This window comes from Hyperoodon ampullatus (genome assembly GCF_949752795.1).
Source record: "Hyperoodon ampullatus genome assembly, chromosome: 1".
Classification (NCBI taxonomy): Eukaryota; Metazoa; Chordata; class Mammalia; order Artiodactyla; family Ziphiidae; genus Hyperoodon; species Hyperoodon ampullatus.
The window spans coordinates 143,097,430-143,112,601 of NC_136914.1; the positions used below are offsets into that span (position 1 = coordinate 143,097,430).

Genomic DNA, 15,172 nt, shown 5'->3' on the forward strand with positions numbered 1-15,172 from the left:
TTTTCCTCAAACAATAAGGCACCTGTGTGAATTACTTAAATATTCAGACCAAACCCTCCACCCAAAACAAAAAATGTGGAACAAACCTGCCTTGTCCAAATTGAAAAGCCTAGAATTACTAAGATATGGCTCTGGAATAAATGTCTATGAAGTTGTAATAATATACTGATTATAACTAGGACCACAGTAAGATACCCTTCCCTCACCCAAGCCATATGGGACATAAAAACGTAAACTGGGGCTTCCCTGGTGGCGCAGTGGTTGAGAGTCTGCCTGCCGATGCAGGGGACACGGGTTCGTGCCCCGGTCTGGGAAGATCCCACATGCCGCGGAGCAACTGGGCCCGTGAGCCAAAATTACTGAGCCTGCGCGTCTGGAGCCTGTGCTCCGCAACAAGAGAGGCCGCGATAGTGAGAGGCCCGCGCACCGCGATGAAGAGTGGCCCCCGCTCTCCACAACTAGAGAAAGCCCTCGCACAGAAACGAAGACCCAACACAGCCAAAAATAAATAAATAGATAAAGCAAACTGTCAACAAGTAAAAATAAAAACACTATAAAAAAAAAAAAAAAAAAAAAGCTTTAAAAAAAAAACGTAAACTGAGGGACAGAATTTTCTGCTACTTTCTCTGGGACTATTTTTAGAAAATCTGATATAAAAATTAATCAGAAATGAATTTGCTTATATTTCAGACTGAATTAGGCATGTACTACATAAGAACTAGTAAGCTGGTACAATAATTCCTGGTACCAAGTGAGTTTTTACCTTTCAGCCAGACAGGACCTCACTGGCTTTCTTTTTGTTTTGCACTTCTGTGTTACTACCATAAATTATTTCAAAGTGAGAAAGGCATATTTATACCTTGCTAACTACTCTTCCACTTCACTCAACTCAAGTGAAAGATTTATGGTTTCTTTTCCTGCCTACTTCCTGTAAACTGACATATCATATACAGCCCTTGGTCTCACACCAAAAACTAAATTCTAGAAATGCTGGAGCAGTCAGTTAGCAGTAACTGTATGTTCATTTTAACTTAATGGATGGTCATGCCACAGAGATGCTAATAAAGATTACTGTTTCAGACAGGACTTTAAAGGTGAATGCACTTTAACTGCTCTCAAGCTACTTTCTACATGGATTTTCCACCCCAGTGGAATTTAAAAATTTAAAGGGAGGAAATGAAACATACATAGTTACTAGTTGAAAAAAACAGTGAGTAGAATTGAGATTTATTTTGGTTGTTGTTATTAGCTATGACTACATGATATACTAAATCCAATTCCACATGTAAATTTACATACAAGCCTCTCTGAGTACCACTAATGATCTGTAATGTGTTAATCTCTTTGGTTTTTACAGAAGACAGATAAAAAATAACAGATAAAAAATAATAGCAAGCAAAACAGAATGTGGAGTCCCAGCCTGCTGGATAATTCAGAATGAAAGGAAGCTACAGCTTCTTACTTAAGAAAGTATTAATTTCCCAGTACAGACCCATATCAGTGGTATTCAGAAGACATTTCTGTGTTGAGGAATATATAGTCCAAATTTTTCTTAAGATATACTTGTAGAAAAGCTGCACAAATAGTTTAATGGAATTTTATTCTGTAAATAAAAACAGCCTAAGTAAAGAGTTGCTAAGGACAGAAAAAATATTTATTTATTTGCCATACTTAAAATTTTCATATTTTCACAGAGGTCTTGCTATTCTTGTTGAGAATATACTTTTACTATTAAGGACAGACAGGCTGTCACTTTTATGCTTTTTATGAGAGAATCTTTGTAGACTGAGATAATTTTCCCAAATCTTAAAAGATAATAATAAAATCTCTCTGCCAAGTCTTTTGTATTTCAGAGTACTTACGTGATATCTTAATCTCATTTTTATGATCTCTATGAGAAAACAGTAGGGCAAGTTGTACACCATTTCCATTTGATAGGGTAAAGCGATCAAAGTTCAGAGATGTGTATAACTGGTTGGAAGCTGCTGTATCAAAAAGCCTCTAGACTGGCTGAATGGATACAAAAACAAGACCCGTATATATGCTGTCTACAAGAGAGCCACTTCAGACCTAGGGACACATACAGATTGAAAGTGAGGGGATGGAAAAAGATATTCCATGCAAATGGAAATCAAAAGAAAGCTGGAGTAGCAATTTTCATATCAGACAAAATAGACTTTAAAACAAAGACTATTACAAGAGACAAAGAAGGACACTACAAAATGATCAAGGGATCAATCCAAGAAGAAGATATAACAATTGTAAATATTTATGCACCCAACATAGGAGCACCTCAATACATAAGGTAAATACGAACAGCCATAAAAGGGGAAATCGACAGTAACACAATCACAGTAGGGGACTTTAACACCCCACTTTCACCAATGGACAGATCATCCAAAATGAAAATAAATAAGGAAACACAAGCTTTAAATGATACATTAGGGCTTCCCTGGTGGCGCAGTGGTTGAGAGTCCACCTGCCGATGCAGGGGATACGGGTTCGTGCCCCGGTCTGGGAAGATCCCACATGCCGCGGAGCGGCTGGGCCCGTGAGCCATGGCCGCTGAGCCTGCGCGTCCGGAGCCTGTGTTCTGCAACGGGAGTGGCCACAACAGTGAGAGGCCCACGTACCACAAAAATAAATAAATAAATAAATAAATAAAATAAAAAAATGATACATTAAACAAGATGGACTTAACTGATATTTATAGGACATTTCATCCAAAAACAACAGAATACACATTCTTCTCAAGTGCTCATGGAACATTCCCCAGGATAGATCATATCTTGGGTCACAAATCAAACCTTGGTAAATTTAAGAAAATTGAAATCATATCAAGTATCTTTTCCAACGACGACGCTATGAGACTAGATATCAATTACAGGAAAAAATCTGTAAGAAATACAAACACATGGAGGCTAAACAACACACTACTTAATAACCATGAGATCACTCAAGAAATCAAAGAGGAAGTCATTTGTCATAGAAACAAATGACAATGAAAACACAATGACCCAAAAGCTATGGGATGCAGCAAAAGCAGTTCTAAGAGGGAAGTTTATAGCAATACAACTCTACCTTAAGAAACAAGAAACACCTCAAATAAACAATCTAGGCTTACACCTAAAGCAATTAGAGAAAGAAGAACAAAAAAACCCCAAAGTTAGCAGAAGGAAAGAAATCATAAAGATCAGATCAGAAATAAATGAAAAAGAAATGAAGGAAATGACAGCAAAGATCAATAAAAACTAAAAGCTGGTTTTTTGAGAAGATAAACAGAATTGATAAACCATTAGCCACACTTATCAAGAAAAAAAGGGAGAAGACTCAAATCAATAGAATGAAAAAGGAGAAGTAACAACTGACACTGCAGAAATACAAAAGATCATGAGAGATTACTACAAGCAACTCTATGCCAATAAAATGGACAATCTGGAAGAAATGGACAAATTCTTAGAAATGCACAACCTTCTGAGACTGAACCAGGAAGAAACAGAAAACATAAACAGACCAATCACAAGCACTGAAATTGAAACAGTGATTAAAAATCTTCCAACAAACAAAAGCCCACAACCAGATGGCTTCATGGGCGAATTCTATTAAACATTTAGAGAACAGCTAACACCTATCCTTCTCAAGCTCTTCCAAAATACAGCAGAGGGAGGAACATTCCCAAACTCATTCTACGAGGCCACCATCACACTGATACCAAAACCAGACAAAGATGTCACAAAGAAAGAAAACTACAGGCTAATATCACTGATGAACATAGATGGAAAAATCCTCAACAAAATAATACCAAACAGAATCCAAGAGCACATTAAAAGGATCATACACCACGATCAAGTGGGGTTTATTCCAGGAATGCAAGGATTCTTCAATATATGCAAATCAATCAATGTGATACACCATATTAACAAACTGAAGGAGAAAAACCATATGATCATCTCAATAGATGCAGAGAAAGCTTTCGACAAAATTCAACACCCATTTATGATTAAAAACCCTCTGGAAAGTAGGCATAGAGGGAACTTTCCTCAACAGAATAAAGGCCATATATGACAAACCCACGGCCAACATCATCCTCAATGGTGAAAAACTGAAACCATTTCCACTAAGATCAGGAACAAGACAAGGTTGCCCACTCTCACCACTATTATTCAACATAGATTTGGAAGTTTTAGCCACAGCAATCAGAGAAGAAAAAGAAATAAAGGAATCCAAATTGGAAAAGAAGTAGTAAAGCTGTCACTGTTTGCAGATGACATGATACTATACATAGAGAATCCTAAAGATGCTCCCAGAAAACTACTAGAGCTAATCAATGAATTTGGTAAAGTAGCAGGATACAAAATTAAAGTACAGAAATCTCTGGCATTCCTGTACACTAATGATGAAAAATCTGAAAGCGAAATTAAGAAAACACTCCCATTTACCATTGCAACAAAAAGAATAAAATATCTAGGAATAAACCTACCTAAGGAGGCAAAAGACCTGTATGCAGAAAACTATAAGACTATAAGACACTGATGAAAGAAATTAAAGATGATAAAGATAGATGGAGAGATATACCATGTTCTTGGATTGGAAGAATCAACACTGTGAAAATAACTCTACTACCAAAAGCAATCTACAGATTCAATGTATCCCTATCACTGGCATTTTTCACAGAACTAGAACAAAAAATTTCACAATTTGTATAGCAACACAAAAGACCCCGAATAGCCAAAGCAATCTTGAGAAAGAAAAACAGAGCTGGAGGAATCAGACTCCCTGATTTCAGACTATACTACAAAGCTACAGTAATCAAGACAGTATGGTACTGGCAAAAAAACAGAAACATAGATCAATGGAACAGGATAGAAAGCCCAGAGATAAACCCATGCACATATGGTCACCTTATCTTTGATAAAGGAGGCAAGAATATACAGCGGAGAAAAGACAGCCTCTTCAATAAGTGGTGCTGGGAAAAGTGGACAGCTACGTGTAAAAGAATGAAATTAGAACACTCCCTGACACCATACACAAAAATAAACTCAAAATGGATTAAAGACCTAAATGTAAGGCCAGACACCATCAAAATCTTAGGGGAAAACATAGGCAGAACACTCTATGACATAAATCACAGCAAGATCCTTTTGGACCCACCTCCTACAGAAATGAAAATAAAAACAAAAATAAACAAATGGGACCTAATGAAACTTAAAAGCTTTTGTACAGCAAAGGAAACTATAAACAAGATGAAAAGACAACCCTCAGAATGTAAGAAAATATTTGCAATTGAAGCAACTGACAAAGGATTAATCTCCAAAACATACAAGCAACTCATGCAGCTCAATTTCAAAAAAACAAACAACCCAATCCAAAAATGGGCAGAAGACCTAAACAGACATTTTTCCAAAGAAGATATATACATTGCCAACAAACACATGAAAGAATGCTCAACATCATTAATCATCAGAGAAATGCAAATCAAAACTACAATGAGATATCATCTCACACTGGTTAGAATGGCCATCATGAAAAAATCTACAAACTATAAATGCTGGAGAGGGTGTGGAGAAAAGGGATCCCTCTTGCACTGTTGGTGGGAATGTAAATTGATACAGCCACTATGGAGAATAGTATGGAGGTTCCTTAAAAAACTAAAAACAGAACTACCACACAACCCAGCAATCCCACTACTGGGCATATACCCTGAGAAAACCATAATTCAAAAAGAGTCGTGTACCAAAATATTCATTGCAGCTCTATTTACAATAGCCAGGACATGGAAGCAACCTAAGTGTCCATCAACAGATGAATGGATAAAGAAGATGTGGCACATATATACAACGGAATATTACTCAGCCATAAAAAGGAACGAAACTGAGTTATTTGTAGTGAGGTGGATGGACTGTCATACACAGTTAAGTCATACAGGCTGTCATACACAGTGAAGTAAGTCAGAAAGAGAAAAACAAATTCTGTATGCTAACACATGTATATGGAATCTAAAAAGAAAAAATGGTCAGAAGAACCTTGGGGCAAGACAGGAATAAAGATGCAGACCTACTAGAGATGGACTTGAGGATATGGGGAGGGGGAAGGGTAAGGTAGGACAAAGTGAGAGAGTGGCATGGAAATATATACACTACCAAATGTAAAACAGATAGCTAGTGGGAAGCAGCTGCATAGCACAGGGAGATCAGCTTGGTGCTTTGTGACCATCTAGAGGGGTGGGATAGGGAGGGTGGCAGGAAGGGAGATGCAAGAGGGAAGAGATATGAGGACATATGTATGTGTATAACTGATTCACTTTGTTATAAAGCAGAAACTAACACACTATTGTAAAGCAATTATATTCCAATAAAGTTGTTAAAACAAACAAACCAACAAACAAAAAACAAAACCAAAAAGCTCCAAAAGAAGAATCTTCTACTTCTAATCCAGTGTTCTCTCTACTATATTATGCTGCTTCTCTGAAGACTACATATTGAGAAATAAGATAAGCCAGGTAAAACCAATTGAAATATAATAGAGGCAAGGTAAAATGCAATTTAATTTAGTGACTACCTGTCAATGTAGTATATTTCCTGTTTTAAGATTACTTAATACACAGTTATTTAAAACAGCTGGCATCAAGCAATCTTTTCTCTGCTAATGACCCCAAGCCACTGCTTTCTTCCCACCAAGGTATTTTAAGGGGAACTATCTTACCTCTGCTCCTGAATATGTATCTGTTTGGAGGATGAGTTCATTCAGATCAACATCATTACTGATTGGCATAGAGTGAAACTGCAAGTTAAATATTTCCCTTCTTGTTTCTGCATCTGGTAAAGGCACGTAGATGATTCTATCAATTCTTCCAGGCCGCATCAAGGCCTATAAAGAAGAAGGGGCAACAAAGATTAACCAAGCTCAGAATTGATATTCCATATGAAGGAACCCAAGGAAAGAGGATGCCCAGAATCTCAAGAATATCTCACTATTATCATAATTAGTAAATAAGACAAGTACTAGAGATTCTAAAGTCTATTTTAAAGATTCAAACAAATAAACAATGTCAGAGTACTTTTGAAAATAGAAAAGCAGGATTTCTGAAAGCCTTTTTGCTCCTCAGCAACTGTCAGGTCAGTAAAAGACGACTACTGTCTTTTAAGGAAATGTGTATATGACTTGCATTCATCATATCAAAAGGTTTTCTTTGGTAACTTCCTGCAATAACTCTTCAAATATGGGTTAAGCTGTTTTCAGAGAGCCCACAAAATAACATAGCTCACATCAAAGAATACTTCTAGAGCTGACGGTAGTCAAATGAACTTCCCTAATATTTTATTGAAGGTGAATGCCTGAACTACCTTAGAGCTAATGAAGTCATCTATTCCAAAAAAACTATTGAGCTGTACTATATACCAGAGTTTGTTCTTGGTACTAGGAAACAACACGAATAAGATAGATAAGTGTAAAATTGACTATAGTGAGAGTTACTGGTCTGTGAATATACTAATAACCTTTGACTTCTATATATATATATGTATTTTTTTTTGCGGTATGCGGGCCTCTCACTGCTGTGGCCTCTCCTGTTGCGGAGCACAGGCTCCGGACGTGCAGGCTCAGCGGCCATGGCTCACGGGCCCAGCTGCTCCGCGGCATGGGGGATCCTCCTGGACCGGGGCACGAACCCGTGTCCCCTGCATCGGCAAGCGGACTCTCAACCACTGTGCCACCAGGGAAGCCCTGACTTCTATAGTTTAAGTGGATGAATTTTATGGTATGTAAATTATATCTCCATAAAGCTATTAAGAGAGGTATGGGTCAAAAGTGTGTGCGTATCTGTGTGTGCTTTGAGGGGATGGGGCAGCTTTTAGTTGGGGTAGTCAGAGAAAGCTTCTTTGAGGAGGTAACTTACACAGATATCCAAAGGAGACACCCATACAAAGATCTGGGAAAGAGCATTCAAGGTAAAAGAAACCTCAAGTACAAAGGCACAGATGACTGGCATGTTCCAGAGACAGAAAAACCCCACTGTGGTAGAAAAAGTGAATAAAGTGAAAAGACGTAGGAAATGAGGTTAGAGAGATAGTCACAGGCAGATTATGAGGTCTTAAACAACATGGTGAAGAGTCTGGACTGAATTCTATTCGCAATGAGAAGCCACTGGAAGGTTTTAAATAGGAAGGTGAAATGGTAAGGTTTACAAGCAAAGATCATTCTTGTGGGATAAAAAAAGGTCTAACAAGAGGCCAATAAGGAAAGAAAAGAGAAGGTGGGGTAGAAAAAAATATTTGAAGAAAAAGCTGAAAATTCCCCCAAATTGGTAAACAACCATAAATTCACAAAATCAAGAAGCTCAGTGAATTTCAAACAAAATAAATACAAAGAAAACCATACATGAACACATTATAGTCAAACTGCTGAAAACCAAAGATAAAATCTTAAATGCTGCCAGAGTGAATACAGGGAACAACGATTTGAATCACCAATGACTCTCAATTAAAACAATGGAGGGCAGAAACCAGTAGAACAACATCTTTAAAGTGTTGAAAGAATAAAAATGTCACCCCAGAATTCTATTCCCAGTGAAAGTACTCTTCAATAACGAAGGAAAAATAAAGTCTTTTTTTTTTTTTTTTTGCGATACGCAGGCCTCTCCTGTTGCAGAGCACAGGCTCAGTGGCCATGGCTCATGGGCCCAGCTGCTCCACGGCATGTGGGATCTTCCCGGACTGGGGCACGAACCCATATCCCCTGCATCGGCAGGCGGACTCTCAACAACTGCGCCACCAGGGAAGCCCTAAAGTCATTTTTAGATAAAAGAAAACCAAGGAAATCTGTTTCCAGTAGATCTGCATTACAAAAAATGCTAAAGGAAGTCCTTTAGGTTGAAGGGAAATGACATGAGATGGAAAATTGAATCTTCAGGAAGAAAGAAAAAGGATTAGAAATGATATACCCCAAAAATGTAGACTCCTTCCATCTCCAAAAAAATTACTCTTCTTGCTGGCATAATCAGAAATAGCACTCCTTGAATATTTAGGAGATACTCACTTATAACGAGTGAAAAACAGCACATTTCTATATGCGTACTTATGAATATGAAGTATCCAGAAAGAAGGTGTGATAGAATACAGAAAGTAAGGAAGATAAGAACTTAGACATGAACCTCTTTTAATTATAAAAACTAAAACAACAACAACAAACCTCCAAATTCTGAAAATGTAGCTGGGACCATACATTAAACACTACAGAAAATACAAACATTGAAACCTCATATGGTTGCTCTGTGGGACTTAGTTCTTAGGGAACTGGTGCAAAAAATGATGATATTCTGTGAGTAATAAACTGTCCTCTGTCTCTGACTCAGGAGTCTCAAGTCTTTTGCCAGATTCTATGAAATTGTGGCAGACTAACTTGTTAGCTTTCAAATAGGGTAAAGTCTCGGAACCTTCATATTTCTTAATACGTATGTTCCTAATAATGGAGCCTCAACAGATATAAAGCAAAAATTGACAGGTTTAAAAAGATAAATATATATAATTCCACAATCATAATAGGAGAGTTTAACACTCCTCTCTTAGCATTGATGGAACTAGAAAACAAATCAGTAAGACAGAGAGGATCTAACAAGCCCATCAATCATCTTGACCTAATTGATATTTATTTATAGGGCGCTATGCCCAACAACTGCAGAACACATATTCTTTTCAAGTACATTTGGTATACTCACCAAGACAGCCCATACGATAAGCCATAAAACAAAATTCAACAAATTCAAAAGGATTGAAATCATACAGAGTAGAACTCTATGAGAAGAGTAAGTTAGACATGAATAAAAATAGGACATAGAGGAAAACCCCAAACACATTGGAAATTAAACAACATACTTCTAAATAAACTATTGGTCAAAGAAGATATCACAAAGGAAATGAGAAAATGTTTCAAGTTGAATGATAATGAAAATCTAACGTATGAAGATTTGTGGAATATAGTTAAAGCAGTGCTTAGAGGCAATTTTATAACTTTAAATGCTTATAGTAGGAAAGAAGTCTAAAAGCAATGTCCTAAGTTTCAAGAGTAAGTACAGGAAGGAAATAATGAACATGAGAGCAGAAATCAATGAAATGGGAAACAAACAAGAGAGAAAATCAAAGGCAAGAGTAGTTTTCTAGAAAGATTTAAAAAATTGATTAAATTCTAGCTAGACTGAACAAGGGTAGAGAGAACAAATCATCAACATCAGAAATGAAAGGGTTATCACTACAGATCCTAAAGACAGTAAATGGATAATAATAGAATATTATAAACAACTTTATGATGATAAAAAGAAACAAATTTCTTGAAAAATTCAGGTACAAAATGGACACAAAATGAAACAGAAAATCAGAATACTCCTACATTTATTTTTAAAAATGGAACTGAACTCATCAAAAAATTGAATCCATCATAACCAACCTTTCCACTAACACATTATTGACCAAGGGATTTTTGCAGAAACTAATGCCTGTGGCTGTTAATACGTCTCTGGTCAAAAATGTGTTAAGAAAAATCCAAGCCCAGATGATTTCCCTTCTGAATTCTACCAAAGAAGAAATAACATCAAAATTATACAATCACTTTAGAATACAGAGAAGGGAACACCTCTCAACTTGTTTTATAAAGCCAGCATAATACTAACTCCAAAACCTGACAAAGATATTACAAAAATTGAAAATTACAGATTAATGACACCTTCATAAATATAGACCTAAAAATCCTTTAAAAACATTGGCAAATAGAATCTAACAATATATAAAATGGATAAATCATCATAACCAAGTAAGAATTATCCCTGGAATGCAAGGTTATTTTAACACTCAAAATCCAATGAATATAATTCACCACAGTAAACAGAATAAAGGAGAAAAACAATATGATCATTTAATATGTGCAGAAAAAACAAATGACAAAGTTTAAGATCTACTCACAATAAGAAAACACTCAGCAAACTAGGAACAGAAGGGAACTTCTTCAATATAATAAATGGTATTACAAAAACCTACAGGTAGGGCTTCCCTGGTGGCACAGCGGTTGAGAATCTGCCTGCCAATGCAGGGGACATGGGTTCAATCCCTGGTCTGGGAAGATCCCACATGCTGTGGAACAACTAAGCCTGTGAGCCACAACTACTGAGCCTGTGCTCTAGAGCCCACGTGCCACAACTACTGAGCCTGCGTGCTGCAACTACTGAAGTGTGTGTGCCTAGAGCCTGTGCTCCACAACAAGAGAAGCCACCACAGTGAGAAGCCCGTGCACCTCAACGAAGAGTAACACTGCTCACCGCAACTAGAGAAAGCCTGCACACAGCAACGAAGACCCAATGTAGCCAAAAATAAATAAATAAAATAAAATAAAATAAAAAAACTATAGGTAACATCATAATTGTCAAAATATTCAATGTTTTCTACCTAAGACCTAAGATCAAGAACAAGGTAAAAAACTCACCACTTTCACCAAACATTATAATAGAGATACTAGCCTTTGCGATAAGGCGAAACCAGAGTAGGGAGGGTATGGGGGGAAGAAAGTATAGAACTTGGAAGAGTAAAAAGTAAAACTATCCTCATCTGCAGATAACATGAGAGTTTATATAAAACTCCTAAGGAATCTACAAAACATCTAACAGCAAGATTACAGTATACAAGTTTAATATTAGAAAAAATGTATTAAGCAGCAAATTAACTAGAAAATGAAATTAAAAAATTCACTTTATGGAAATATATAAAAAATATAAAAGACAGGAATAAAATTAACAAAAGAATGCTTCATTGAAAACTACAGAGCACTGTTGAGAGAAATTAAACAAGACCTATTTAAACAGAGAGATATACCATGTTCATTGGAAGAATCAGAATTATGAAGATATTCTCTTTCCAAATTTATCTATAGACTCAATGCAATTCCAATCAAAATTACATAAAGACTTTTTAAAAAGTGACAAACTGATTATAAAATTTATATGGAAATGCAAATGACTGAGAACAGTGAAAGCAACCTAAAAAGAAGAACAAAGTTGAAGGACTTACCTGACTTCAAAATTTACAACGCTAATAGAGAAACAAGATAGTGTGATAAGGTCTAGAAGACAGAAATAAAAGATTAATAGAACAGAATAAGGAATCCATATTGATTTTTATTATTAATGCATTCAATGAGGAAAGGAAAGTATTTTAAGAAATGATGCTCAACAACTAGATACTCATATTTTTAAAATGAACATCAATCCCTACCTCACCCTATATACTCAAAAATTAACTTGAGATGGATCATAAATCTCAGCGTAAGAGCTAAAACTACAAAATTCTAGAAGTATAAAAGAAAAAAATTGATAAATTGGTCTTTATAAAAATAAACCCTTCTTCTCTTCTAAAGATACCTTTAAGAAGAGAAAAAGGGGCTTCCCTGGTGGTGCAGTGGTTGAGAGTCTGCCTGCCGATGCAGGGGACATGAGTTCGTGCCCCGGTCCAGGAAGATCCCACATGCCGCAGAGTGGCTGGGCCCGTGAGCCATGGCCGCTGAGCCTGCGCGTCCAGAGCCTGTGCTCCACAATGGGAGAGGCCACAACAGTGAGAGGCCCGCATACCGCAAAAAAAAAAAAAAAAAAAAAAAGAAGAGAAAAAGGCAAGCCACAGACTGGGATAAAATATTCACAGTAGTTATATCTGACAAAAAACTTGTATCCAAATATAAAAAGAACCCTTAAAATTCAGTGATAAGAAAATAAATAACCCAATAGAAATGGGCAAAAAATCTGAACAGATTCAGATACAAGAAGCTATAGGGTTGGCAAGTAAGTGTTGAGTAAAAAGCTGCTCAGAATCATTGGTCATCGATCAATGCAAATTTAAGCCACAATGAGATATCATTACCTTCTCATAAGAATGACTAAAACTAAAGACACTGACAACACCAAAGACTGAATAAGGATATGGAGAACCTAGAACTTTTACACTCTTAATGGGAACATAAAACAGTACAACTACTTTGGAAAACTGGCAGTTTCTTAGAAAGTTCCCCACCATAACCCAGCTACTCTACTACTAAGGTATTTATCCGAGAGGAACAAAAACGTATAGCCATGCAGATCTGTACACAGATGTTCATAGCAGCTTTATTCACAATAGCCCCAAACTGTAAATAATCCAAATGTCTACCATTTCATGAATGAACAAAATATGTATTTATATATAATAGAATACCACTCGGCAATAAAAAAGAAAAACTACTGATACACTCAATAACATGCACGAGTCTCAAAATCATTGTGCTGAGTTAAAGAAACCAGACATTGAAAAATACATACTATAAATTCTATTTATATAAGATACTTAAAAATTCAATCTAATCTATATAAAAAGCAGACAAGTGGTTGTTTGGAGCCTGGGGTAGAGGGAAAAATGGATTGCCAAGGAGCAAAAGGAAACTTTTAGGTTGACTGAAATGTTCTATTACATCTGGATTGCAGAGGTCGCTTCACAGGTTCACATATAGTATATATGTAAATTAGCTGAATTGTACACTTTAAGTTGATGCAGTTTATTGTATGTAAATTATAACTAAATAAAGTTGATTAAACTTGCATTTGTTAGGTTCTCAGTATTATACATCAGTAAACTTAAGGGCATTAGAGATGTTTTCAGATCTTCTCTATCTAAAAAGATTATCTTCTTGGACTCTCTCTCCCTCTTTTTTTTTTATTTTTATAATTACTTTATATTTATGTTTAGAGTTCCAAACAGAACGTTAAAACTCATGGAGACCATACCATATATCTTATACAGGTGTTTCATAAAATGCTTGGGTAAATGTTAGCAGATATAATGAAAAAAAGGATTTTCTTGTTAAAATAAGTTAGGGAAACACTGGGTAGAAACAAAATTAAACAGGTTTCTATATGCAGGAATTTTTGGAGCCGATACTAATGGGTATGAAAAATCTCCAAGAGAGAGCTGCAGTAGCAGATAGAAATTCTATCCCAAATTCTAATCACAGAACATCTCAAAAGCTAACATTACATTTCCACTTTGAGAAACGCTGCTGTATACTTTTTGCACATATCACAATACCTAGAACATGCTGAGCGTTTATCAAATTTCTATTAATTCTTAAGTCATGTACAAATTAGCCAGCAAAAAGTCAACTAACAAATGCATAGTAAATACAGTGCCTTTGTTTAAAAATGAATACTTTAGGGGCCTCCCTGGTGGCGCAGTGGTTGAGAGTCTGCCTGCCGATGCAGGGGATACGGGTTCGTGCCCCGGTCTGGGAGGATCCCATATGCCGCGGAGCGGCTGGGCCCGTGAGCCATGGCTGCTGAGCCTGCGCATCCGGAGCCTGTGCTCCGCAACGGGAGAGGCCACAACAGTGAGAGGCCCGCGTACCACAAAAAAAAAAAAAAAAAAAAAAAAAATGAATACTTTAATTATTTTCAGACTATTCCCCACACCTAACATTAGTTCATTAGGTAGAAATGATGCAAGATCATCTTCCTTGAAATGTACTTTATCATAGAATTCAAAACTGCATTTCAATCACAGGGATCGCTTCTTCCCTACCTAAAACAAATAAATACAGGATTTCGGAAATTAGGATGATACCAGTAAACATATTTTTTCAAATTATTAAAAAATATTATCTAAGATGAATAACATTAATATTTATATAGCTCTTAAGAATCTACAAAGCAATTTTCACATAGTGTATTTCATTTAATATGACTCTAAATTCTGTGAATTAGATATACCCCTGTTAAGAAAAAGAAAATGAGGCCCAAGATCATGCAATAAATGACAGAAATTGAACTGAAATCAGGAGGTCTCTGAATACTGAATCATACCTTTTTTACTTTATTATCTTGCCAGTACAATATGATACTCAGTATCAATGGACAAAGAAAAAAAAATTCTTGTTCTGAAATATGACACAGGTAACACAATAAATTTAAATAATTCTTTCATCAAAAAAATTATTACACAGCTACTCTGTGCCAGGCTCTGTTTTAGCTGCTGGGGATACAGCTGCGAATGGCTTGATTAGTTTTTTAAAGTTGAGGTTATTCTTTTCACCTTTCTGGGAAAACTAGTCATTCTAGGCTATTTTAAAATTTCCTTTCTAATAGCTGCAAGAACAACACAGCAAAGGATATAGAGCG

General features: G+C 36.2%; 1 protein-coding gene across 2 annotated transcripts in view; it reads right to left on the reverse strand.

Moving 5' to 3' along the window:
* The window catches only part of AFG2A (AFG2 AAA ATPase homolog A), a gene marked incomplete at both ends in the record, with an annotated part of 340,106 nt that overhangs the window by 53,456 nt on the left and 271,478 nt on the right, over nucleotides 1-15,172 (reverse strand). For both annotated transcript variants that reach the window (XM_079716599.1, XM_079716598.1), the window contains one exon: nucleotides 6,703-6,867. In XM_079716599.1, coding sequence (XP_079572725.1) covers nucleotides 6,703-6,867 — 165 coding nt within the window. The remainder of the gene's footprint in view (nucleotides 1-6,702; nucleotides 6,868-15,172) is intronic.